Raw genomic sequence first — 24,392 nt, forward strand, 5'->3', positions numbered from 1 at the left:
GCTTCTTTCTCAGATGTATTTCCTGTCTTCGGTCTTCCCCCTGGTCCTCCTCCTCCCCAGAGATTCCTGAACAATCGTCCTAAAACGGAATCCTCTCCATGTCTCCTATCTTTTCTTTTTTTAAATAAATTTATTTATTTTTAATTTTTATTTTGGGCCGCGTTGGGTTTTTGCTGCTGCGCGCGGGCTTTCTCTGGCTGCAGTGAGCGGGGGCTACTGTTCGTTGTGGTGCCGGGGCTTCTCATTACAGTGTCTTCTCTTGTTGCGGAGCATGGGCCCTAGGCGCGCGGGCTTCAGTAGTTGTGGCACACGAGCTCAGTAGTTGTGGTGCACAGGCTTAGTTGCTCCGCGGCACGTGGGGTCTTCCCGGACCAGGGCTTGAACCCATGTCCCCTGCATTGGCAGGAGGATTCTTAATCACTGTGCCACCAGGGAAGCCCCATGTCTCCTATCTTGACATTCTTACCTCTTACGGTTTATCTCCCTCAAGTGAAGTTCAAAACGTAGCATTCACATTCATCAGCTGTCCACTCTCGGTCGCCTCGCTTCTGGACCTGCCCCGGCATAAACCCGACACTCTTTCCGTAAAACAGCTCTAGAACTCTCTCAGCAGCCCTGATCTCTCCCACCTCCACATAAGAGACAACAGGAGGTTTTCTCTTCCTAGAAGGCTCTTGACTGTTCTCCCCCACTTTTGAACTGTTCATCCTTTCAGATTAAACTCAAATGTCGCCAGCCTCTGAAGCCTTCCTATCTTCTAGAGGCCTCTCTCATGGGAGCCCATGGGTGCTCCGCACAGAGTGCTTTTAAAGCATTCCATTAAATTATCTTCCTAGTCTCTCCCACTGGACTGTGAACTCCATGAATTAAGAAACAGAATGCTGTTCATCTCTGGCTAAGTACTTAAAATATAGGCACTAAAATATTACCAGAAAGAAGAGATTAATCTTCAGCCTCTTCTAAAAATCTATCCTACCAATCCTCTAGAATCATTTTTAAGGGGCCATTTACTCCCTCTCATCCCCACTAAATCATAGGGCTCCCCATGCTTTATCTTGAACTTAATTTTAGTTACATCCCCATTTCCGTCTTGCAGCTATTTCCTGTTGCATCCCACTCTATTCTGACTTTAATCAAACAAGTCTAACACAACAGGACCTGTTTACTCTCACTCCAGAGCTATATATTCCATTCCTTCAGCCTAAAATGCCCAGAATCTGTCACACATTTAACTCTTAAATGTCAATTTCCAGGAAACTCCCATAGGACATTGCCAAGTCCCTGATACACCATCACTTTAGAGTCCCAATCGCTCATACAAATATAGAGCCATACCATTATTCACCCACTTATATCCATTACTGACGTTAATAAAATACATTTTGTGTATTTGTCTCACTGCCTCCAAAGGACCTTTGAGGACTATTTTCTTTCCACAAACATTATTCACTTACAGTTGACCTCTGAACAGTGCTGAACATGTAATACCATAGTACGTATTTAGTGAACAAAGTCCACGTGTAAGTGGACCCTCATAAGTTTAAACCTATATTGTTCAAAGGTCAACTGTACTGAGGGTTTTGCTGAATATCTATACGAGATGAAGTAAAAATATGCTTAGGATAATAATGTCACATACCTTCTCTCTGAGTAGTTTCCATTGATTTATCCCCTAAAACAGAGGTTCTCAAACCACGGTCTCCAGACCATCAGTATCCACAGTACCACAGAACTTGTTAGAAATAAAAACCCTCAGACCCTACTTCATACCTCCTGAACCAGCAACTCTGGGGTTAGGAGTCCAGGAATCTGGGTCTTAGTGAGTCCTCCGGGTGACTCTGATGCATGCAAATGATTGAGAGTCAGTGCCCTAGAAATATACCAAAGTTAAAACTACAGCTTAACCGAAGCTACAGCTTCAACTACTTTAGCTACTTCTCTGAAAAACGAAGTTAAACTGAAACATAATTCCTCTAGCCTTACCCAACTAGAATTAAAAACAAACAATAAAAAGCACAAAGAAACTCAGAGTTAAGTGAAAAGCCTGGAACTGCTGCCAATGATTTTCAAGTGTTGACTGAAAAACTTCAATGTGTTTCCCTGGGCTTGCGTGGGCTTAAGAGAGCACCATAAAAATGCACTCGATTTGTTGCTGTCGCTGCTCACTAAGCTGTCACTTAGGATGTCTTGGTCCAGGGATCTAAAGGACAGGGAAGATCACTGAGTTCACTGCTTAACACTCCAAAAGCACCAACACTCCATGGGATCCAGAAGAGAACACCCAAACATAGAAACACACATACCATGTCCACAGAACACAATGTTTCAAGAGGGACAGAAATGATTTCTCCTATAAGTTTTCTGAAAAGTCAACCACTGTCAGCTTTAAAGGAATGAATGCTATTCAGAAAGTTAAAATAAGTTAATTTTGTTACAGTCATCTTATAATTTCCTCATAATATCATACATTCCTGTTATATGTCTCTGAAAAAGGGTAATTGGTGAGAAACTGGCCTAGACCTATTTTTGTATTACCTAATCTCTAATTTGTTTTCCCCAGTTAAGAAGAAAGTCTGGATTAGGTAACACTGGAATAATGCATCTGGTGAAAGATTAAATGAGCATGAATCTAAGACCACGTTATCAGAAAATCCTACATACAAAACTATAACACCAAATTAGCTTACATAAAAATAGTTGTGTATATTAGGGTTGTAAGGCACCACTAACAAACACCAACACAGACCAACTTGTTGAAAACAGGTACAAGACATGGATAAAGAAAAGTGGATAGCGGTTGCACAGACCAATTAAATTGCCATTGGTAAATTTCCTTCTTTATATTCTAAAATGTGAACTAATGTGAACATATTCAGGTCTACTGATTAAAGAAGGTGGTTGCCTTTGAAATTTAAGTATAGCCCTTATCTTATTCAAGTTACTAAATCTGAAGTAGAATAATAAACTAAAATGTAGACAAAGTATCAATATTACAGACAGTCACTCACTGAAATAAGAAAAGGTTAAAGCCAGGTGAAATTAAATGTTATTCTTGTTCAAGTCTTCTGCTGCCCTGGCTAAGCTGGGCATAAGACATGGGGGGAAATAACTACACCCAAACCAGAAGGTGGGACTTAAGTCAGGATACATGTCTTGGCTCACGAGTGGCCTTGGAATAGCATTTTGACCTCTTCTGGGCCACATTTTCCCTCTCATGTGAAAGGAGGACTGCACTGGATGAAGCTGTCTCTTTAGTACCTTCCAGCTCTGATAGTCTGATTCTTACCTCTTATAAAGGAATATTCCCACCACAATTTTTAAGTTGATATGAAAGACAGCAGAGAGATTCCCTAGAGAGCTTTTCTGGTAAGTTCAAATAAAACAGTGAACACTCACATCAACTGCATGATGTGACTAAGCATTTTGAACTAATATAAATAAATGTTCCCATGTATTACCTTCATTACGATTGTGGGATAAACGTGCTCCAGAGTTGAAGGCTGACAACTTTTGAATACAGTATTTATCTCCTCATAACTATATGCCAATTTTTAAAGGCTTATGAAATTAAAAATGCTTTTGAAATCACAAGTGAGTTAATTGACAGCAGAATATTAGTAAGTTTTCAAAGTCATTCCCTGAAAGCAATTCTCAGACATGATAAAAAACAACCTTTCAAATAATGTAACCCCAAATTTTGTCTTAAACTTTCAATAGAACACAAAAAAGGATCAAACACCAGATTGTCAAATTATTTACTTAGGAGTGAGGGAGGATGAAAAGAATCGTGAACAGTGTATTTGGGAGGGAAATGAATACACAGAAGTGTAAAAGTTTACTAAGGTAAGTTCTTCCTGATTGCATCATTCTGTTTTATGAATGAACTAGTAAGACTTGAGACCTTTAGCAAAATGATTTACTACTAACTTCTTGGTGAGATAATGCCCTTCTTACTTTCATAGTTTTCTTTAACACAACTGTTAGTCAAATTAAGAGGACAAATTATCCACTTATAAGTCTTTAAGGAAAGAGTAAAAACAATCATTCCTAATAATAGAAGATTAAAGCAAGAATAAATCGTTAGCGGGCTATTCAATTATTTTTGCTTTCAACTTTTTCATCCTAAGAACACTGTTGGATATTTTCTGTTTATATAAAATAAATCCAATTGCTTATAGTTGTTATCATAGTAATCAAAATATCCAAGGACAGGGCTTCCCTGGTGGCGCAGTGGTTGAGGGTCCGCCTGCCGATACAGCGGACGCGGGTTCGTGCCCCGGTCTGGGAAGATCCCACATGCCGCGGAGCGGCTGGGCCCGTGAGCCATGGCCGCTGAGCCTGCGCGTCCGGAGCCTGTGCTCCGCAACGGGAGAGGCCACAACAGTGAGAGGCCCGCATACCGCAAAAAAAAAAAAAAAAAAAAAAAAAAAATCCAAGGACTATGGAGAGATCATCAGTTATCCCTAGGTCTGTAGTCTTACATTTCTTAAGATTTAAGTTGGTAGATACTTCTCCATTTACTCTAAATATCAAAGAACAAAAAAGAAAAACTATCCTCTTCACACATAAGGGTAAGAGTAGAGGTCCTTCCTTTCCTATTATTGTTCGTCGCACAGACTGAGTCTACAGGAATGTCACCTGGGTCACACTTTTCTCTTCTGGCAGAGGGAGTCACTGTTGTCCCTCTGCCACACCTCTCCTTTCTCCATATACACAGCTCTTTCTCCCTCCTCTATCTCCTTATATGGACAGATCCTTTATTTTCCCTTCTGCCTTATTACCCCAAGGGTAAAATCATATTGCTTAGTTCATTTAAGAAACACACCCTTACAATCCTTTCTTAAGACTCACCTACTGGCGCAGTGGTTAAGAATCTGCCTGGCAATGCAGGGGACACAGGTTCAAGCCCTGGTCCGGGAAGATCCCACATGCCGCGGAGCAACTAAGCCCGTGCGCCACAACTACTGAGCCTGTGCTCTAGAGCCCACAAGCCACAACTACTGAGCCCGCGTGCCACAACTACTGAGCCCATGTGCCTAGAGCCCATGCTCCGCAACAAAGACAAGCCACTGAAATGAGAAGCCCACATACCACAATGAAAAGTAGTCCCCGCTTGCCGGCACGGAGAAACAAAGACCCAACACAGCCAAAAATAAATAAATAAAATTTTTTTTTTTAAAAAACTCACCTACAATTTTTAACCAAAGTCATCTCTACTGCATCTTATTAAATGAGATATTACTGGGCATTGGAGACTAAGGTTTTAAACTGAGGAAAACATACAGAATTAAGATTACTATGAGACAGAATAATATTGTACATAGCATGTAATGTCTCATATTTTCTTTATCTATTCATCCATCGATGGACATTTAGGTTGTTTCCATATCTTGACTATTGTGAATAATGCTGCAATGAACATGGGGGTGCAGAGAGCTCCTCAAGATCCTGGCTTCAATTCTTATGGATATACACACCTGGAAGTGGAAATCCTGCCATCTGCAACAACATGTATGAACCTGGAGGACATTATACCAAGTGAAATAAGCTAGTCACAGAAGGACATGGTTCCTCTTAAATGAGATATCTAAAATAGTCAACAGACATAGAAACAGACAATAGAATGGTAGTTGCCAGGGACTAGGGGAAGGGGAAACTGGGAATTGCTTTTCAGTGGGTATGTAGTGTCAGCTATAAAAGATGAATAAGTCTAGAGATCTGCTGATACATTATGCCTATAGTTAACACTGGCTTGTGTACCTAATGATCTGTCAAGAGGATAGATCTCATGTTAAGTGTTCTTACCATAACAAAAAAGAAATTAGTATGAGAAAATTTGTAAATTAACTCATATCTAAGACAGTCAAGAAAGAAAAAAGGCAGCAACTCAGCAGTACTTTCTCTCAGCACCTTGGGTCCATCCCCTCCTCTCGAGCATTTCCTCTAAGTAGACAAGAGGAATAGACAAGGACCGTCCCTAAGTGTTCTTTGCTCCCTCCATAGGGTTCCTGTTCCTACCTGATCGTCAATCACCAAATATGTTATAATTCAATCTAGCTCTAGATATGTTAAAAGTTAGGAGTTTAAAAATCTACCATAAAGGTAAAAAAGATGGAGTAGGAAATAAAAAAAGCTATCATGTAGATTATACACACCATATTTAGAGAACACAGTAGTCTAAAATTTTACGTAAAGTATCAATAGTAGTTAACGGCCAGCATATAATGGATGTGTGCCATGTGTCAGGCATCTAAGCTCTTCACCTTTACTCATTTAATCCTCACAATGGTCCCTGTGCAGTAGGTACTAGTGTTGTCCTCTATTTCGCAGGTAAAGAAATGGAAGGACAGAGAGGGTAAGGGAAATGAGCAAAGACCACAGTCAGCACTGGCCGCCTGGGACTAATAACCAGGCATCTGGCTTCCTCTCTTAGTGAGGGAGGAAGGGCTTCCTGGATGAGGCAAGATGGTGCCTGGCCTGTAAGAATGGCTGTCCAGGGGAAGAGGCTGGCCTGACTGGTTGACAAAGCTTGCGTAGAAGGGAAATAAAAATGCAAGTAAATAAGCCACACATGATTAGACAGTACAACTCCATTAAAGTCTCAAGTGGGCTTGGACTTGACCTGTGGGAGCCACGATGGGCTCATGAGTGGGAATACATGATTCAAGTACACATATGAGACTTGAGACTAACAGACAAAATACGAAATCTTTTATGAAAAGCAGGAGTCAAAATACCATAAGTAGTTAATTATCTGATCAAAGCAAGCTTCCTTGAATTCAAACCATATAAAATCTTAAAACAAAAACTGAACCCTTAATTCATTTGCGAGGGTGAAACCTAAATGCAAAGACACAAGCCCTGCCAGCCAGCAGGCTGCCAGATGAGAGTCAGGTGCAGAGGAGGGGAAGCCTCGTGCGCAGATGCACCCCAACCTGCAGCCTGACCTTCAGAGGTTAACGGGCCTCCTTTCTGATGCTTCACTTTAAAATACACTAAAGCTTCAAATCAGTGAGCTTGTTTTAGGAGAAAAGTTTACCAAAACTCTTTATGATTCTAATAAAATGTAACATTAATCCCAATAGCTAGTTTTATTAGTACCTTTAAAATGTACTGAATGTAGATTTTTATCTAAAACTATGCTTAAAATATCATATCAAAATGAACCTTCCTGACGTGCTCTCTCCATCCCTGATTTATTTTGTTTCAGAGTCCTATCACCACCTCCCATCACTTTATATTTTTATTCATTATTGTCCTCCCTATTAGAATTTATGCCTAAGAATGGCAAGGCTTTGTCCTTTTCACCACAAAACTGGATCCCCAATCCCTAGAACAGTGCCATGCACAGAGTAAGAACACAATAAATATTTGTTAAACTCATTCATTTATCCATCCATCTAGTTATTGAGTCAAATTCCCTGGTGTTACACCTGCCCTAAAATACTGTTATTTTTCCAACCTTGATGAACAGAAGTGGAAGCAGTTTTGGGTTATAAAATTCCGTCAGGCTGAATGAGATGTTTTGCAGACTCCATAGTTTTGTTTTTCAATGCTGTTGTTTGGGAGTAGGGTTTTCATGGGTGGGAGAAAAAACAAGGAGATAAGTCCATTTTGTTGTACGAATTTGGACACAGTGTGCCTGAGATGGTCTATTCTATGGGGGGTTGTACATATTCTTGTCTGGAACAGTTGCTGACAACAGATGCAGAGTTTAGATTTAAAAGGTGTTGACAAGAAAGATAAGGGACAACTTTTGCTCAGGTTTTAGGAGAATATACAAAGCAAGTGAGTGGGGTTAGTACGGCCAACACTGGCCCAGATGGTGGCTACCACGCAAACAGGGGTATTTATGATTTAAGGACACCAAGGCTAGGACACGCAGTGATGCTGGATTCTCTAAACTGATTTGAATATCCACCTGAGCCCAGAGGCCAAGCCCACAGTGTTTCCTGTGAGGGCATGACATTCCCACTGCCCTTACTCCGAAAGCAAAGTAGTTCCTAGGACAAGAAATCCGGCCTAACACTTCCAGAAGGCGCTACAGAAAAGAGATTTGGGACTCAAATAATAATTCCTCCTTTTTGTTGGCATTTAAAAGAAGGAAAAAAGACCTTAATTTCTGATTAAATGCATTAACAACTCCTACATTTCCATTTGGATACTCTACTGTCATGTCCAGTGCAATGTGTTAAGACCTCATTTCTATCTTGCCCCCAAATTGGCTACCTTTCCCATTTCTGCTAATAGTTGCACAAGCTCAAAAGCTGGCCCTTCTTGCTCTTTCATTCTAATCAACCCCCATCATGTCTACTTCAAATATCTTCTCCTCTTTTACATTTTTACTGCTTTCAGCAGTTTGCATCCTTATCAAAACACCCATGAACTGCAACAATTTCCCAACATCTGTCCCAGCCTCCAAGCTAGTTCTCAGTCAATCCATTTTATATACTACTTCATTACCCCATCTTTCTAAATCTCTGATTTTAACATTGTAACCTTCTGCACCAAGCTTTTGGTAGTAATCCCACTACCTAAGAGATAGCTCCAACTCCCCCAGCCAGGATACTCGAGGTACCACTCAAGCTGGTCCCAACCTACCTGTCATCCTGCCTCTGATCTGCCAACCTAGACTAGAAACTCATGCCTTGCATACCTACCCTTCTCCGCAAGTAAGTTCAGGCCTCAAGAGCGGAGATCTTACTTAACTTTACTCATTGCTTTGCATCTAAAGGGCTCTCTAAAATGATTGATTAGAACTTCTCACCTCTGTGCCTCTGGATGTGCCAGTCTTCCTGTAGTATTCTCCCACCTCACTCAAATCCAACTTATCTTCCAGATCCACACTAACGCCTTACCTCTGCCCCAATATCTTTATTAAACCCTCACTCCAGTATGTGATCACTATCATTACTTGCCTAAATACATGTAACTCAGAGCGTGGTGCTCATCGGCACAGCCTGGGAGCTTGCTAGAAATACAGAATCCCAGCCCTGTCCAGACCTAATGAATCAGAACCTGCATTTGAATCAGAGCCCAAGGTGTTTTACGTGCACCTTGAAGTTTGAGAAGCACTTGTTTAAAGCACTCTCACCCTCGGTAAAGTCTGGGTAATTTCTCACCCACAGCTTCTAGAAATTACAAATTCCTCTGTATCTCCAAAACTTCCCTCCTGTCCAACCAACTTCATGGAGCTCGTGTCTGACAGATACACGTTAACACGTTCAAAATTCCTTTGTTTGACTTTCCTGTCTTTCCTTAGGATACACTTGAAAGCAGAATTATTATAATGGAGAGAAACTGGGTTTGGAGTCCTAATGAGGGTTCCCACTTGTGCTAGGCACATGACCTTGAGTGAGAGGCCAAAACTCTCAGCTTCCATACCTGTATACTCAAGCAGCCACTCTTTCTAACAAAGAGGGTGTAAGATTATACAAGGCATTAAGCAAAGCATTCAAATGTTACTTTCTTTCCACTCTCCTCCACTCCGTCTCTCAAAAGCAGTACTTTTCCTCCTTTTACATATTCAACAGCCTTAAAACAAGTGTTTTCTATTATTGCATCTAGCCCATCCCACTAGTTATTTAAAAGGAAATTTTTCCTTATTTGTATTCTTCTCTTATACGTATATCTTAGGCTACTATTAGTTTCATCTATCTTTGGCTCTCTAAAAACATCACATTCACAACATAAAAGTTTAATATTTCTTCCTATGAATGAAAGGTTTACATTCAACAACTAGCAAGAAATAACTTCTAATGACTTGTAGAAGAAGTGATCACTCCACTTGTCATAAGTCTTAGTAAAGGAATTCTTAAAGTATCTCTGTGCTTGAGTCATTTCTTGGACTTTGCTTTTCTGAGTCACTATCTGATCCCCCAGGAGTTTCATCTTACCGAAATTAGACAGTGTTATTTACTGTTACACTTGGTGCTTTGTACTTACCACCTGTTTCAAACCCTCCAATGGCTACGCTGATAGCAGGACTTGCAGTGATGTACTGAAGTAATTCTTCTTCTTTAATTCAATAAGCTAGGTAATATGACTATAATTTATCTTTTTGCTTTTAGTTTGAGCTTTCAGACAGGACTTCAAATTATCAAGCATTAAGGTTTTACATAAGATTTAATATACAATAACCTAAACTGAAAATATTATATATATATAAATATTTATATGTATATATATAAATAATTTATAAGCACTTATTCCCAGCCAAGGATGTTTGGAGGAGGGAGTCATGGTTTAGTCATTTTTTTAAAGATAAGTTAATTTTTAATTTTTTTAAGTCTTTAAGGATAAATTTATTTTTAATTTGTTTGTATTTTAAAATTTAATACATTAATAAAAACACAGTATTATATTTCATATTTGTGTTTCAGAACTATTTTGACAACCATGTTTCAGTGTAATTGGTTTCTCTTGTGATTCTGTGTATTTTATTTTATTTTATCTTTTATTGGGGTATAGTTGTTTTACAAGGTTGTGTTAGTTTCTACTGTACAGCAAAGTGGAGTTCCCTGTGCCATATAGCAGGTTCTCATTAGTTGTCTATTTTATACATAGTAGTGTATATATGTTAATCCCAATCTCCCAATTCATCTCACCCCCCTAATCCTCCCTTGGTGTCCATATGCTTGTTCTCTACATCTGTGTCTCTATTTCTGCTTTGCAAACCGGTTCCTCTGTACCATTTTTCTACATTCCAAAAATATGCATTAATATACGATATTTGTTTTTCTCTTTCTGACTTACTTCACTCTGTATGACAGTCTCTAGGTCCATCCATGTCTCTACAAATGACCCAATTTCGTTCCTTTTTATGGCGGAGTAATATGCCATTGTGTATATGTACCACATCTTCTTTATCCATTCCTCTGTCGATGGACACTTAGGTTGCTTCCATGACCTGGCTATTGTACACAGTGTTGCAATGAACATCGGGGTGCGTGTGTCTTTTTGAATTATGGTTTTCTCTGGGTATATGCCCAGTAGTGGGATTGCTGGGTCATATGGTAATTCTATTTTTAGTTTTTTAAGGAACCTCCATACTGTTCTCCATAGTGGCTGTATCAATTTACATTCCCACCAACAGTGCAAGAGGGTTCCCTTTTCTCCACATGCTCTCCAGCATTTGTTGTTTGTAGATTTTCTGATGATGCCCATTCTAACTGGTGAGAGGTGATACCTCATTGTAGTTTTGACTTGCACTTGTCTAATAATTAGTGATGCTGAGCATCTTTTCATGTGTTTTTTGGCCATCTGTATGTGTTCTTTGGAGAAACATCTATTTAGGTCTTCTGCCCATTTTTTGATTGGGTTGTTTGTTTTATTGATATTGAGTTGCTTGAGCTGTTTATATATATTGGAGAGTAATCCTTTGTCCATTGATTCATTTGCAAATATTTTCTCCCATTCTGAGGGCTGTCTTTTCGTCTTGTTTATGGTTTCCTTTGCTGTGCAAAAGCTTTTAAGTTTCATTAGTTTCCATTTGTTTATTTTTGTTTTTATTTCCATTACTCTAGGAGGTGGATCAAAAAATATCTTGCTGTGATTTATGTCCAAGGGTGTTCTTCTTATGTTTTCCTCTAAGAGTTTTATAGTGTCGGGTCTTACTTCTAGGCCTTTAATCCATTTTGAGTTTACTTTTGTGTATGGTGTTAGGGAGTGTTCTAATTTCATTCTTTTACATGTAGCTGTCCAGTTTTCCCAGCACCACTTATTGAAGAGACTTGTCTTTTCTCCATTGTATATCCTTGCCTCCTTTGTCACAGATTAGTTGACCATAGGTGTGTGGGTTTATCTCTGGGCTTTCTATCCTGTTCCATTGATCTATATTTCTGTTTTTGTGCCAGTACCATACTGTCTTAATTACTGTACCTTTGTAGTATAGTCTGAAGTCAGGGAGTCTGATTCCTCAAGCTCTGTTTTTTTTTTTTTCCTCAAGATTGCTTTGGCTATTCGGGTCTTTTGTGTCTCCAAACAAATTTTAAGATTTTTTGTTCTAGTTCTGTGAAAAATGCCATTGGTAATTTGATAGGGATTGCATTGAATCTGTAGATTGCTTTGGGTAGTAGAGTCATTTTCACAATATTGATTCTTCCAATCCAAGAACATGGTTTATCTCTCCATCTGTTGGTACCATCTTTAATTTCTTTCATCAGTGTCTTACAGTTTTCTGCATACAGGTCTTTTGTCTCCCTAGGTAAATTTATTCCTAGGTATTTTATTCTTTTTGTTGCAATGGTAAATGGGAGTGTTTCCTTAATTTTTCTTTCAGATTTTTCATCATTAGTATATAAGAATGCTAGAGATTTCTGTGCATTAATTTTGTATCCTGCAACTTTACCAAATTCATTGTTTAGCTCTAGTAGTTTTCAGGTGGCATCTTTAGGATTCTCTATGTATAGTATCATGTCATCTGCAAACAGTGACAGTTTTACTTCTTTTCCAATTTGTATTCCTTTTAATTCTTTTTCTTCTCTGATTGCCGTGGCTAGGACTTCCAAAACTATGTTGAATAATAGTGGCGGGAGTGGACATCCTTGTCTTGTTCCTGATCTTAGAGGAAATGCTTTCATTTCTTCACCACTGAGAATAATGTTGGCTGTGGTTTTGTCCTATATGGCCTTTATTATGTTGAGGCAGGTTCCCTCTATGCCCGCTTTCTGGAGAGTTTTTTGGTTTGGTTTTAACAAGTAAAATGAAGCATCAAAAATTGGTAAATTAATAACTTATTTAGAATAATTTCCTGCCAGTTCTGTTTTTAAATATATGTTTCATGCCAATGCTGTAAAGGTCAAAGTGTGGTAGTATGATCCTGAGCAATTTAGATTAGTAAGGTTTTACAATCCACAGCCTCTAACAGGAATGTTCCATTAGAATGGCAAATACAACTGAACATTCATAACTATCTGTGTAAAGGTCATAAAACCTACAAAGGCCTTTATGTGTGCATATCAATAAAATCCAAATACTCTATTATTTCTCTACTAGACAGGGAGAAAAGACCACACATGTAGCATACTTCTTCTATTCTAAGGTACACATGTGTCTATTTAACATTTCTAAAATAAGGAGATCTTAAAAGCACCGATCTTAGATTTAATGGCACATAGTAATATTGTATCTATTTGAAGTTACTTAGCTCACAAACTAGGGGGAAATTTTAATTATAATATAAAGATATTGGCCATGTATCAAATGAGGTAATATCAGTCATACACACAAATCCATCTGGGCTATAGCTGGCCTGGTTAAGCAGCAACTCAGACAATTTCAGTCCCATAGCACTAGAAAGAATATTAGCAAGTTTTTAAAGTCTGTTCAAGTCTGTTTAGACAATACAGTGGAAGCAATCCAAGCTTTGAAGGCTAAGACACCCCCTGAATTTAAATCCTAGCTCTGTTATTTGCCCAAGATAAGCTAAACAAGTTACTCTTCTCTCTGACTCCCTTCATTTCATGCATTGGAAGCAAAATGGCTGGCTGGGCTGTTACTAGGTTAGAAATAACTAATGTAAAACACCTGACAGATAGCTAGCTGTCTGTCAGGTGTCTAAACCTGATGGAGTATTTATGAAATATTCCGGACACTCTAGTACAGTGATGCCCTCACCTAGTTGATATTCATCAGTCCAAATCCATCGTTCCCTTAGAGTTGTAAACTGTAAATCATTGCAATGCTCTTTAAGACACAAAAGCAAACATTAAGACTGAAGAATGCTGTTTTCATCTTCCCCATTTATGGTTTTAAGAACGAGGTAGAGAAAGAGTAGGTTTTTTTTTCTCTTCTACCCACCCAGGATTCAGGGTCTGTACACAGCACATATTAAATATTCAATGGCTGCGGCTGACAAGCCACAAGATAAAAGGTGTACAGATGAGAGAACTCAGTACCCCTAGGCTAAGCCTCATGTACCTGTCCACCCTCCCTCTTCAGCCCATCAGGACTGTGCTGCTTCTAGATACCCCAGCAGCAGTAATCTCTGGCTCTAGCAGCTCAAGGCTTACATCAATGGATATCAGTCTTTACGGGAATTTTTTACCCTGACTCTTTCTTGTAAGCAGAATGAAAAAGAGAATGAAAAATATGAGAAAGGACATAGAGCTCTATTTCTTAATCTGGGATGGGCATGCTTTAGACACCAATATTTAATCATACTATTCCTATTTCTCCTCCAAGACAGGGACCAAGCCCTTCTGGTGAAATGAATTCTTCACTAAAATAAAAAAGGATCTAGGGACCCTCAGGGTCTGGTGCCTCACTCTTTGAAGCCTTTTACAAATTTTCACATATGTTCTTAGTGTGTGTACACGTGTGTGCTCTACTGCACACTTTTGAGATGAATACACATTATACACAAAATAAAGTCTGAGCTCCCCACTTAGTAGAGAATTTTTCTTCTCAATATTAAGTCAAAAGAAGCCTAGTAACATGTCAGCCAAATTGTCTACCCAGACATAGATTCTTTTGAAGATTTTTTCCGTTTATCTCAGTAAAAGTGGAAGAAAAAATACAGAACAAAAGCATTTCACAAAGTCTAGCAGCCATCAATGTTATTATAATGTAATGAAATGGTGAAATGTAATAACAGTGATACTTGATATCTAGGGATTTCTCCCCAAAGTGCTCAAAATACACAGCACAAACCCTTCTTAAATTTATGGTGGTTAATGCAAACAGAGCTTAATTCAAAGCAGCTGCTTTTTCCAGGCCACCAAGATCCCCCACTTTTTCCTTTTTTAACTTAAGAAAAACTGGCTTACCTGAAGTGTGTTCATTCAAGTATGTTTTTAACCTACTTATTTTTGAATGGAATTTTATTACACTACCATATGCATTTAATGTGGCAAGTATCCTTAATTTATACAGCAGGTGTACACTTTTCCTTAAAATTAAAGGTTTCTCAGTAACACTTTTGGAACATGTTTTCTTAAGTTTACTGCGTATATTTTGGTCAGTAGTATCTGAAGCAATGCTTTTAAGCTCTTAAGAAAAAGTGACCATCACCCTGCCTCTCAGTTCAGTAGGGATACGCAGAAGGTATGTCTCTGAAAAATGGAGAATCAGTCCATCAGCAGCCAATCCCACCTGGGATGGCTGCTCAGCATGACAAATTATACCAGGGCAATTACCCCTAAAATATAACTACTCCACTAACCTAGACTCTTTAAAATAACCAATAAATGATCAATATACAACTTTTATACCTATTCAACATTTGATAGCGAGTCTCTTCATTTTAAAAGAACCAAGCTATAATGTTATGTCAAAGCATCAACATGAAAGTATACTTCCTAGTTTCTTGATGTGTTTCACCACGTACAACTGGAAGTAAATAAGAACCAAGGCTTATGACCTCACAAACAGTGCCTATTGCTAGTTATGACTGTTCATGTCCAGAGTTAAAGCTACAAATGTTTTAGAGAATATAATCAAGACCTTTATGCTATCAGTACGGTAGCCTTTTGATGGACAGCACAGATGGGAGATATCCAAAAGGAGCAGCTAGGTTTTCTGTCTGGAGGACAACATAGCTGCAGTGTGCATTTGAATTCTGTAAACATTTTGAACACCTATCCACCCCCCCCCCAAAAAATTCATAAGGCCTACAAAAGCCTTTTAGAGAACAGCATCTGATCTGATCTTGCCTATCCAAAGGATAACCACCTCTCCTCTCCTAATGACCAAAACGATAAGAATTTTCACAGAAGAGGGAAAATGGGATGAAAGAATTAAACCAATCACCAAAGTAAAGTTTTGAATTTGGATTTGTGTTGTGGACTGCTTGTGGTTTCATGTCTTTTTTTTTTTTTGCTTTTTTAAATATGGAAATAGAAACTTTTTAAGGAAATAAATCCAAATCAAACTACAATATTTCTAACATTTCATAAAATACACAGAAAATTGAGGTCTCAAAAAGTTAACAAAATTATGTTGGTCCCACATAAACAGGGGGAAGAGGAAATAACTTAGATATATGTTCTCTGGTTTCCAGCTTTGCTATTCTAATGAAACAGATACACTGTAAAAAGCTGACTAAACATACATGTCAGAAAAACATCTGTTTTAATATCTGCTCCTAATTGAAAGAAGAGATAAGTCTAAAATGGCTAAAATTCTCATAAAAAAACAAAGAGCCTAGAGCCAATCATCACAATTTAAGTAGCTGGGGGCCAAATTTTTCCCTCCATGTTCTTCTACAGAGCACACATATCTTCACTTCATAGGGTCAAGAATCTGGATATATGTATAGGTACAGCTGATTCACTTTGTTATAAAGCAGAAACTAACACACCACTGTAAAGCAATTATACTCCAATAAAGATGTTAAAAAAATAAATGATCACAATTGATAATTCAGTATCACTTATTGAGCACTACTATATGTCAAGCACTATACACTTTACATACATGACTTTATGAAAATCCATACAATATCCTTGCGGGGTAGGGCTATCCCCCAAATGGTATTATTTGCTAAGCTCCAGGATATTAGCCATTCCATCTCTCTTGTTCACTGAGCGGTAAAGTGATCACAGGGAGGAAAACTAACCTGTCTAAGGTCATTCAGCCACCAGGTGACTGAATGGGATGGGATTAAACCCATGTCAGGCACCTAAAGTCCCTGCTATTGTTAGGATGATTGTCTATTCATGACAATTGATGCACATCAACTGAAATTCTATTCCATCCTGGGTGAGAAAGAAACCCAGCCTGGGGTATACTAGAAACAGTTCAAACGAACTGCTAAGAAATCTTCATGTTTCTGTGCGCTCATATTCTTCAAATAGTTTTTATCATGCCAAAGTCAAAGGCAATTTGTGACTTTTTTCAAATTGGCTTTGGTGTTTAATGCTAGGCAAAGGTAAGAGGTACCAAGGCAGATAGCTTGACTTTGGAAGAAACAAGGCTTACTGTAAACTTGTTGGTAAAACTTCTTATTAAAGTAACTTTAATGACTTCCCATTAAGTTACCTCCACTCTTGATTCCTGCTTTTAAAATTTTCTGTCCCTTGCCCTTGAGCTTCTACAAGATATTCCAACTACCTGCGTAACAACTATACTTTTCCACCCAAGCCTTAAGCATACACTTAGATTGGTGATGGTATGAGAACATTAAAATGTTTCTAAAGCTTCATATAAATATAAGCATGGAACAACATCCCTCAAATGTCAGTTAAAACAATATTAGCATTTATCATTGGACATCAGCATAAGGATTAAAACTTCCACCAAATACTTTGGAAAGTACATGGCCCAACATTCCAATTTTAGTTTTACCCACACAACTGAGAGGAAACACACATTCTTCTTTTAAACTGTATAAGTTTCAGATTGTGTTGCAATATTCTGAAATGATAAGTAAAAGGCTCACCCAGCAAACCAAAAGTTTAGTGACTGCTTTCCCAGATCTGCTTTGCAATTTTGAAAGATGAGGAAGAAAGATAGGAGCACTTAGCGAAGAAATATTCAGTTCTCATCTTCGAAGCCTGGTTTTAAGATTTCCATATCTTCATAATTAAAATCTGATTTTCAAATAAGTATTTAACACCTAAGGTGTCAGGAGGAGATTAAATGCATTATCTCTGCCCTCAGATAGCTCCAAGTCTAGGGAAAAATTAGATGTAGGTAAAAACAAGAAATGCTTTGAAAGCCCAGAAGAGAGACCAACGTCACCTTCAATTAGAAGTGTTTCCTGATTAAAAAGCTGAAATGACTGTTCATCTCTATAGTCCCAGAGAGCCCTGTGCATTTAACACAATGTATTCTAACTTAACTTATGAGGACATTTCCTCAATTATAATGTGAACCCCTCTAACGGCAGGACTCCATCTTATTTATGTCTGTATAAGTACCGGCCACAGAGAAGATGCTGAATCAATGCTTGCTGTATGATTGGCAAGTGAATGAAACCAAAATTTCCCCATAGCTGGATTAACTGCCACTTTCTACTCTGTAGCTCCAGAAACAGATGTAAGCACACGCACCTCACATGTACACCCTTCACTCAAACAATCAGTTAAATCAGACCAGAATATAGCATGAAATTCAGGGAAAAACAATGCTTAACATCTCCAGTGACTGGTGAAGCTCTCGTTTTCAAAAATGACTGACAGGACTACAGATATTACAGTGCATGTAGCTGTAAAAGTTTGATTAATTCAACATAGGCAGCCCTACAGATAATTAGGTGAAAAAAGAATCTCTTCAACAAAAATCTCTCTTTGGTTTAGCCCTTTGAAGGACCACATTATAAAACAAATGCTATCTGATAGGCGAAGCAAATTCTACCACCTTCCCATGAACTGACTCATGACAACTGCTAATCAAGATGAGCCACCAAGTGAGATTCTTTGGAGCAATGAATTTAGGATGGGTTACTTTTGTAGATAAAGATCCTGGCCATGAAAGTCTATAACATGAAGTCACACCCAGCAAACCAAGACAAAATCAGACCCCATGGCTCTTTGGATTTGAGGGAGTGGGGAGCTGAGGAAGGAGACTTGGCATCCAGAAAGTGTTGATCTATCGAAGAAATAAATTAAGAACTAGAAATGGAGAGAAATAAATGCCAGATAAAACTGCTAGTTATTCTACAGTTTGTCCCTGCAGCTCATATCCCACCACCTTCTCTGCAGCTGAGCAGACTCTCAGAAATTCAAACTTTGCAATTAAAGATCATTTGAAAAATGTGACCATATATGTTTGCTGCTGGCCTTAAACAGGACTTCGGCAACCCAAAAGAATTAATGTCCCCCTTTCAGTAACTACCTAACACCATAGAATGAATGGGATAGAGATATATGTGATGCAGTAAACTTCCTTTCTCTTTTATTCTGTTCTAATTACTTGGTAGGAAGGGAGGGAACATTTTAAAATAGCAACATGAATTGGCAGGTGGAACTCCCCATACTCAAGTTACAGATCCAAGTTTGGATACCATTAAGGTTGCTTTTTTCCTTTTCGTTTTTTTTAAACAGATTAAGACATTGAGAAACTCATTTGAAAGACACATCTGGGGAAAAAAAAGTAGTAAAATCAGGTTTAAATGAGAGAAAGTTGAAAATTATACAATTCAAAGTAGGTATATTTTTACTTACATGAATAACAACCTTAAAAAAATACACAAACACATTCATATTTCAAGTCAAATTTGGCAGACTGTAAAAGAGAGCCATCTGGGAACTTAATTCCTAAGACATGACTTTACAGTATTGCTGCAAAATCAAGCACCTTTTGAAGCTTTAGAGATCAGCTAAATCCTTAAAATATCATTTTGAGCCTCCTTTATTTTCACAAGGGAAATACGTGAACATTAATTTCGCTTCCAACTACTGTTCCTTTGGTAACTAGTACATGTAAAAATAACAGATTCTTGATTTCTCCACCCTCCATTTGATAAACAGACCTTCTAAAAAAACTCAGTCAATAATATTTCAAGTCACATTTTAGAACTAAAATATTAATATCGTAAATAACAAAAGAGTAAGTGTACACTAAAAAATACTTTTTCTTTGCATGACAAATATTGTGTTCAAAAGCATCGCCATCCTATAATTGTATTATGAACAGAATGTATCTAAGGAAGTGCGAAAAACTGGATTGGAATGGTAAGGGGGTGGAAAGAAAAAACATGTTTATAATCTGTTCAAATTCTCAGCTTAAAAATTTCAATATATAATTTGGTTTAGAGCAATGGTTTAAATGAAGGACTTAGTCTGAGTCAAAATGCTAGACACAAAATTAAAACCTTTAATGTTCAACTCTACCTTTCTGTCAACTTCAATCCTCCAATACAGGACGTCTGGGCTGCTCTGTTGAGTTGCTTTCCATGAGTCATTGTTCTGTGCCTCTTAATGACCAGATGCCACCAAAGACCATGACACTTGCTGTAGGAGCTCTGCAGTGTGCTGGGGTTGCTCTCCCACAGGCCTTTTAGAGAAAGTGTGCAGAGATGGCCCTGTGGGAGTCACACCCCCTCTTCTCTGCAGATTGTGTGTGTTTCTAAGCTCAGTATGGATATTTGGTAAATGGTTAATAATACGGTGCAGTTAATCATTGGTGCAGAAGCTAAATTTCATGGCCTCAGTAAACATCTCAACTAGGATAGGTTCAATCTCAATCTACCATTCATGGAGGCTAAGTCCCCAGTTTGCTTACTACCCTTTCGGGAAGAAAAGGAGTAAAGATACACCCTGTCCATCAAAGTCAGGAATGTCAAAATTAAAAGTATCAACTGACTTTTGCATATATGTAGTCCCAAAATAAGTGGAATAATTCAAACATATTTGGAAAAGTTCAAACTATTACTTCCTTCAAATAAAATAATTCAGTTAGAAAATTAATATGTATAATTACAGAAATACAAAGAGTACCCTAGCTTGTTTGACTAGCGAAAATTGTTACAAAGTAAATGGTAAATCTCAAACTACTGGAAAATAAGATTTGTACTTAGGGTCTGGATTAGTGAAGTGATTCAACAGCAGTGGGTCTTTATATTAATTGCTTCTGCTCTTGCCACTCATTCTCACCACACACAACTCTCCTAGGCTCTGTGTGTCATCTATGCTTTTAATAACATAGATAGTGGACTGCTGTCCACTAACAAAAAAAATACCTCACATTTGCCAACATGTAGTTCTTTGCTCTCAGGATGTTCTGCAAACGTGTATCTTAGATTACATGTGCAGGAAGACCAACAACAGGTCTGTGAACTGTAAATGCAGTATCTTAGGGATTGAATTTTGATAGAGCATTTAAAATAATAAATCATTTGCCACACTTCTGCTAATTTTTTTTTTTTTCCGGTACGCGGGCCTCTCACTGTTGTGGCCTCTCCCATTGCGGAGCACAGGCTCCGGCCACGCAGGCTCCGCGGCCATGGCTCACAGGCCCAGCCGCTCCGCGGCATGTGGGATCTTCCTGGACCGGGGCACAAACCCATGTCCCCTGCATCGGCAGGTGGACTCTCAACCACTGTGCCACCAGGGAAGACCCCTGAGCTGTTTTTTTTTTCCTTTCTTTTTCTTTTTTTTTTTTTACTTTTGCTAATTTTAATGTACATGGATGGGCACGGTAATGTCCAAGTACTCACACCTTACTGCACGCTCCAAATACAATGAGCCTTTCCGTAAAATGAACAAACATACTAACACAGAAATACATGTTATTATATTAGTAAGTAAAACGTCACACTTCAGCTGAAAGTTTATGTCAGTATCCTCCCTTCCACACAATTATCTTGCTGGCAGAGTGGAAATCTAAAAATTTGAAGTCAAGGCCTCTCAACCTCAGCACTACTGATATTTGCGATCAGAAATTCTTTGTTACGGAGGCCACTAAATACCCTTCTGAACTGAAGGGTATTTAGCAGCATCCCTGACCCCCAGGATGGCGGTAGCACCCCCATCCCAGCTATAACAATCAAAAGTATCTCCAGCCAAATGCCCCCAGTTGAGAACCACCGGTCTAACCAACACCAAGGCTTTTAATCTACAATAAATATAGGACAAGATCTTTGACCTACAGAAGCCTCCACGTTGCATAAGAACTGAAACTAAAGAGAAATGCATTACTATTTCGTAAGGAATTATTTGCTTTCCTTCATATTTTCCCTTCCTTCTATAAAAATGCTATCTCAGGGCTTCCCTGTGGCGCAGTGGTTAAGAATCTGCCCGCCAATCGAGGGGACATGGGTTCGAGCCCTGGTCCGGGAAGATCCCACATGCCGCGGAGCAACTTAAGCCCCTGCGCCACAACTACTGAGCCTGCGCTCTAGAGCCCGCGAGCCACAACTACTGAAGCCCACGTGCCACAACTACTGAAGCCCGCGTGCCACAACTACTGAAGCCCGTGCTCTACAGCCCGTGCTCCGCAACAAGAGAAACCACCGCAATAAGAAGCCTGCGCACCGTAACAAAGAGTAGCCCCTGCTTGCCGCAACTAGAGAAAGCCTGTGCACAGCAATGAAGACCCAACACAGCCAAAAATAAATAAATAAATAAATAAATAAATATTTTTTTTAAAAAATGCTATCTCAGGGCAGAGGAGCTCTGGCCAACCATTTAAAGAAGCTGTCTGCCAGCTTTCTCACTCTCCACCCTCCACTTCCTTTGCAGCAGTCCCACGATCGACCCCTGTGCTCTTTGGTCCAACAAGACGGAGCTGTCGGGGCGATGCTCTTAATTAAGAGTGTCGAGGTCCTCATGCAGATGTTCTCACTAGGACCGCTTGGACACATCTTGCTTTTATGGACTTGTGGTTTCCACTGAAACAAGTTGTTCTGCATACTTCCTACTATGGCTGTTAACTACGTGACCTCCCGGTTTCGCTTTGTCACTAACTTAATTTCATTGAAGGCTGAGGCCAGATACTGATTTTTCCTGAACACTTTAGACCCAGTGTCTCATGAAACAGGCTCCAGGCAAGTTTCACTCAGGGCACTCTTGTTATTAGAAGCCAACAAACATGTTTTATTAAGTTCATAGCCTCCTCGAACGTCGGCTACAGAGTTTCAAAACAGTATGATTTTAAGGGGAAAAGACATTTCTTCTTAATAGACAGCAACAACTGAAGAAAAACACTTTGAAAGTTAAAAATTTCTTTGCCCATCAGATAGGTCATATGAGAGAATGTTGATTAGGAAAAATAAATTCATCCATAGTTATTTTTCATGGAAATTAAACATGACCTCGAACACTGCAGAAGTAAACATGCCATTTTGGTGATGAAACTTAGCATCTCTCAACAATCTTCCAATTAATCAGAAATGCTAACAGACCCATCCCTGCTATGCACGTATCACTGCTGTGTCGTTTAGAAATGCTTGTTCAACAGAACTAGAAGCATATAGATATGAAATGGCTTGTTCATTTAAAAATATATCATTGCTTTTAAAAGATTAATCCTACCCAGGTTTTTAGGTTATATGGCTAAAGACAATGTTTACTATAAAAAATATTTATAGACAGGGTTATTCTTCTTTAGAAAAAAATCTTGACCATATTTAAGATTTTACAGTCATTTTTTAATGACTTTAAAGCTATTACAACAGAGATATCAACTCTTCAAACTTAGTCTTTGAATTGGTAAAAGCTAATTTTTTCATTTCTATTATTTCTATAGATAGAATAAGGTGTTTATTTTTTTCCAATGGAAAAATGCTAATTATGTTTAAGAGCCATGATAAGGAGGAAGTCATTATTACAAAATTAAATCATTTTCCTGTCACACTGAGCTGGTAACATGAGTTTATTCTGATTCACTGAAAGCAAATTTAGATTTATAAGAGAAAAATCTTACAAGAGTTTAAAACCAGATTTCCTGAAACCATATACTCAAACACAAACAGCATTTTCCATCTAAAACACAATACAAACACCTGTGCACATGTTTTCACACACACCCCCCCACTTTCACTTTCTCATCCATACTATTAAAAGAGTGAAAAACAGTTCATTTTTAGAAATCAGCCAGTTGACAAAAGTCATTAGCGGTACATGTTGGTCCCAAGCACCGCTGCTTTCCAAATATTGTCTCTTTTATCACTGTCCCACTCTCATTTTTATGTTAGCAATCATGTCTTAATTTCAAATAATTTTTACTCTGTAAGCTAAAATATAACCTTCTCCATTTTCTTTATAAATATAATGAGCATCCTCACCATTAGCAACCAAACACTATGATGTTGGACAAGCATTAAAATATAAACCACCATTTTGGCTAATACAGGAATCTAAAATAATAAGATACCATGGTCTCAGTTACAGACAGCTTCACACTCACAATCCCTAAACTATTTCTTAAATGGTCTGTTTTGGAATGCAAACAGAGGAAGACGGAGGGACAATTTTCCTGTAATCAGAGCTCTCAGAAATTATTTACACTTAAGCCACAAGCCCTAAGTTTAAAAAAACATGTAACAAACCAGTAAAACTTACTTGACAGTGACTCGATTTGATAAATCCTGTAGATCCCCAGGATGGAAAAGCTGGGCTTCTTTCAATCCAATCTGTTCACAAGCTTTCAAAAAAACGTTTATATTATCCTGTGAAAAGAAGTGGAAAGTGATTGCTTAGCCGAGCTCTCTCTCAGACAAAGGTTACCAATTTTTATGATATAACTTCCAAGCTTCAAAGTCCAATTACAGCCAGCAAAAAAGGAGGAAGCAAGACCAAGCCACTCATGTATGTAAAAAAAAATAATATTAATACATGTGCACGTATAGCCTTTCAGTTTTCCAGAGCATAAACGGCAGTGCTCTCTTATGCCAGGCATATGCTGTTCCTGTGATCTTTGTGACTGACACGTTAAACATTACCTGTTATAGGACAAGTGCCTGGCCACTGAGCAGTAATCTACACTTGGATGTCAGCTCTGCTCTGCAA

General features: G+C 38.5%; 1 protein-coding gene across 14 annotated transcripts in view; it reads right to left on the reverse strand.

The window, feature by feature from the left end:
• Window positions 1-24,392, reverse strand: part of LMO7 (LIM domain 7) — a 200,725-nt gene that overhangs the window by 72,158 nt on the left and 104,175 nt on the right. For all 14 annotated transcript variants that reach the window (XM_029209943.1, XM_029209941.1, XM_029209937.1 and 11 more), the window contains one exon: window positions 23,946-24,052. In XM_029209943.1, coding sequence (XP_029065776.1) covers window positions 23,946-24,052 — 107 coding nt within the window. The remainder of the gene's footprint in view (window positions 1-23,945; window positions 24,053-24,392) is intronic.

The sequence above is a fragment of the Monodon monoceros genome, unplaced genomic scaffold (assembly GCF_005190385.1).
Source record: "Monodon monoceros isolate NGI ecotype Baffin Bay Population unplaced genomic scaffold, NGI_Narwhal_1 Super_Scaffold_8, whole genome shotgun sequence".
In the NCBI taxonomy this organism is placed as follows: domain Eukaryota; kingdom Metazoa; phylum Chordata; class Mammalia; order Artiodactyla; family Monodontidae; genus Monodon; species Monodon monoceros.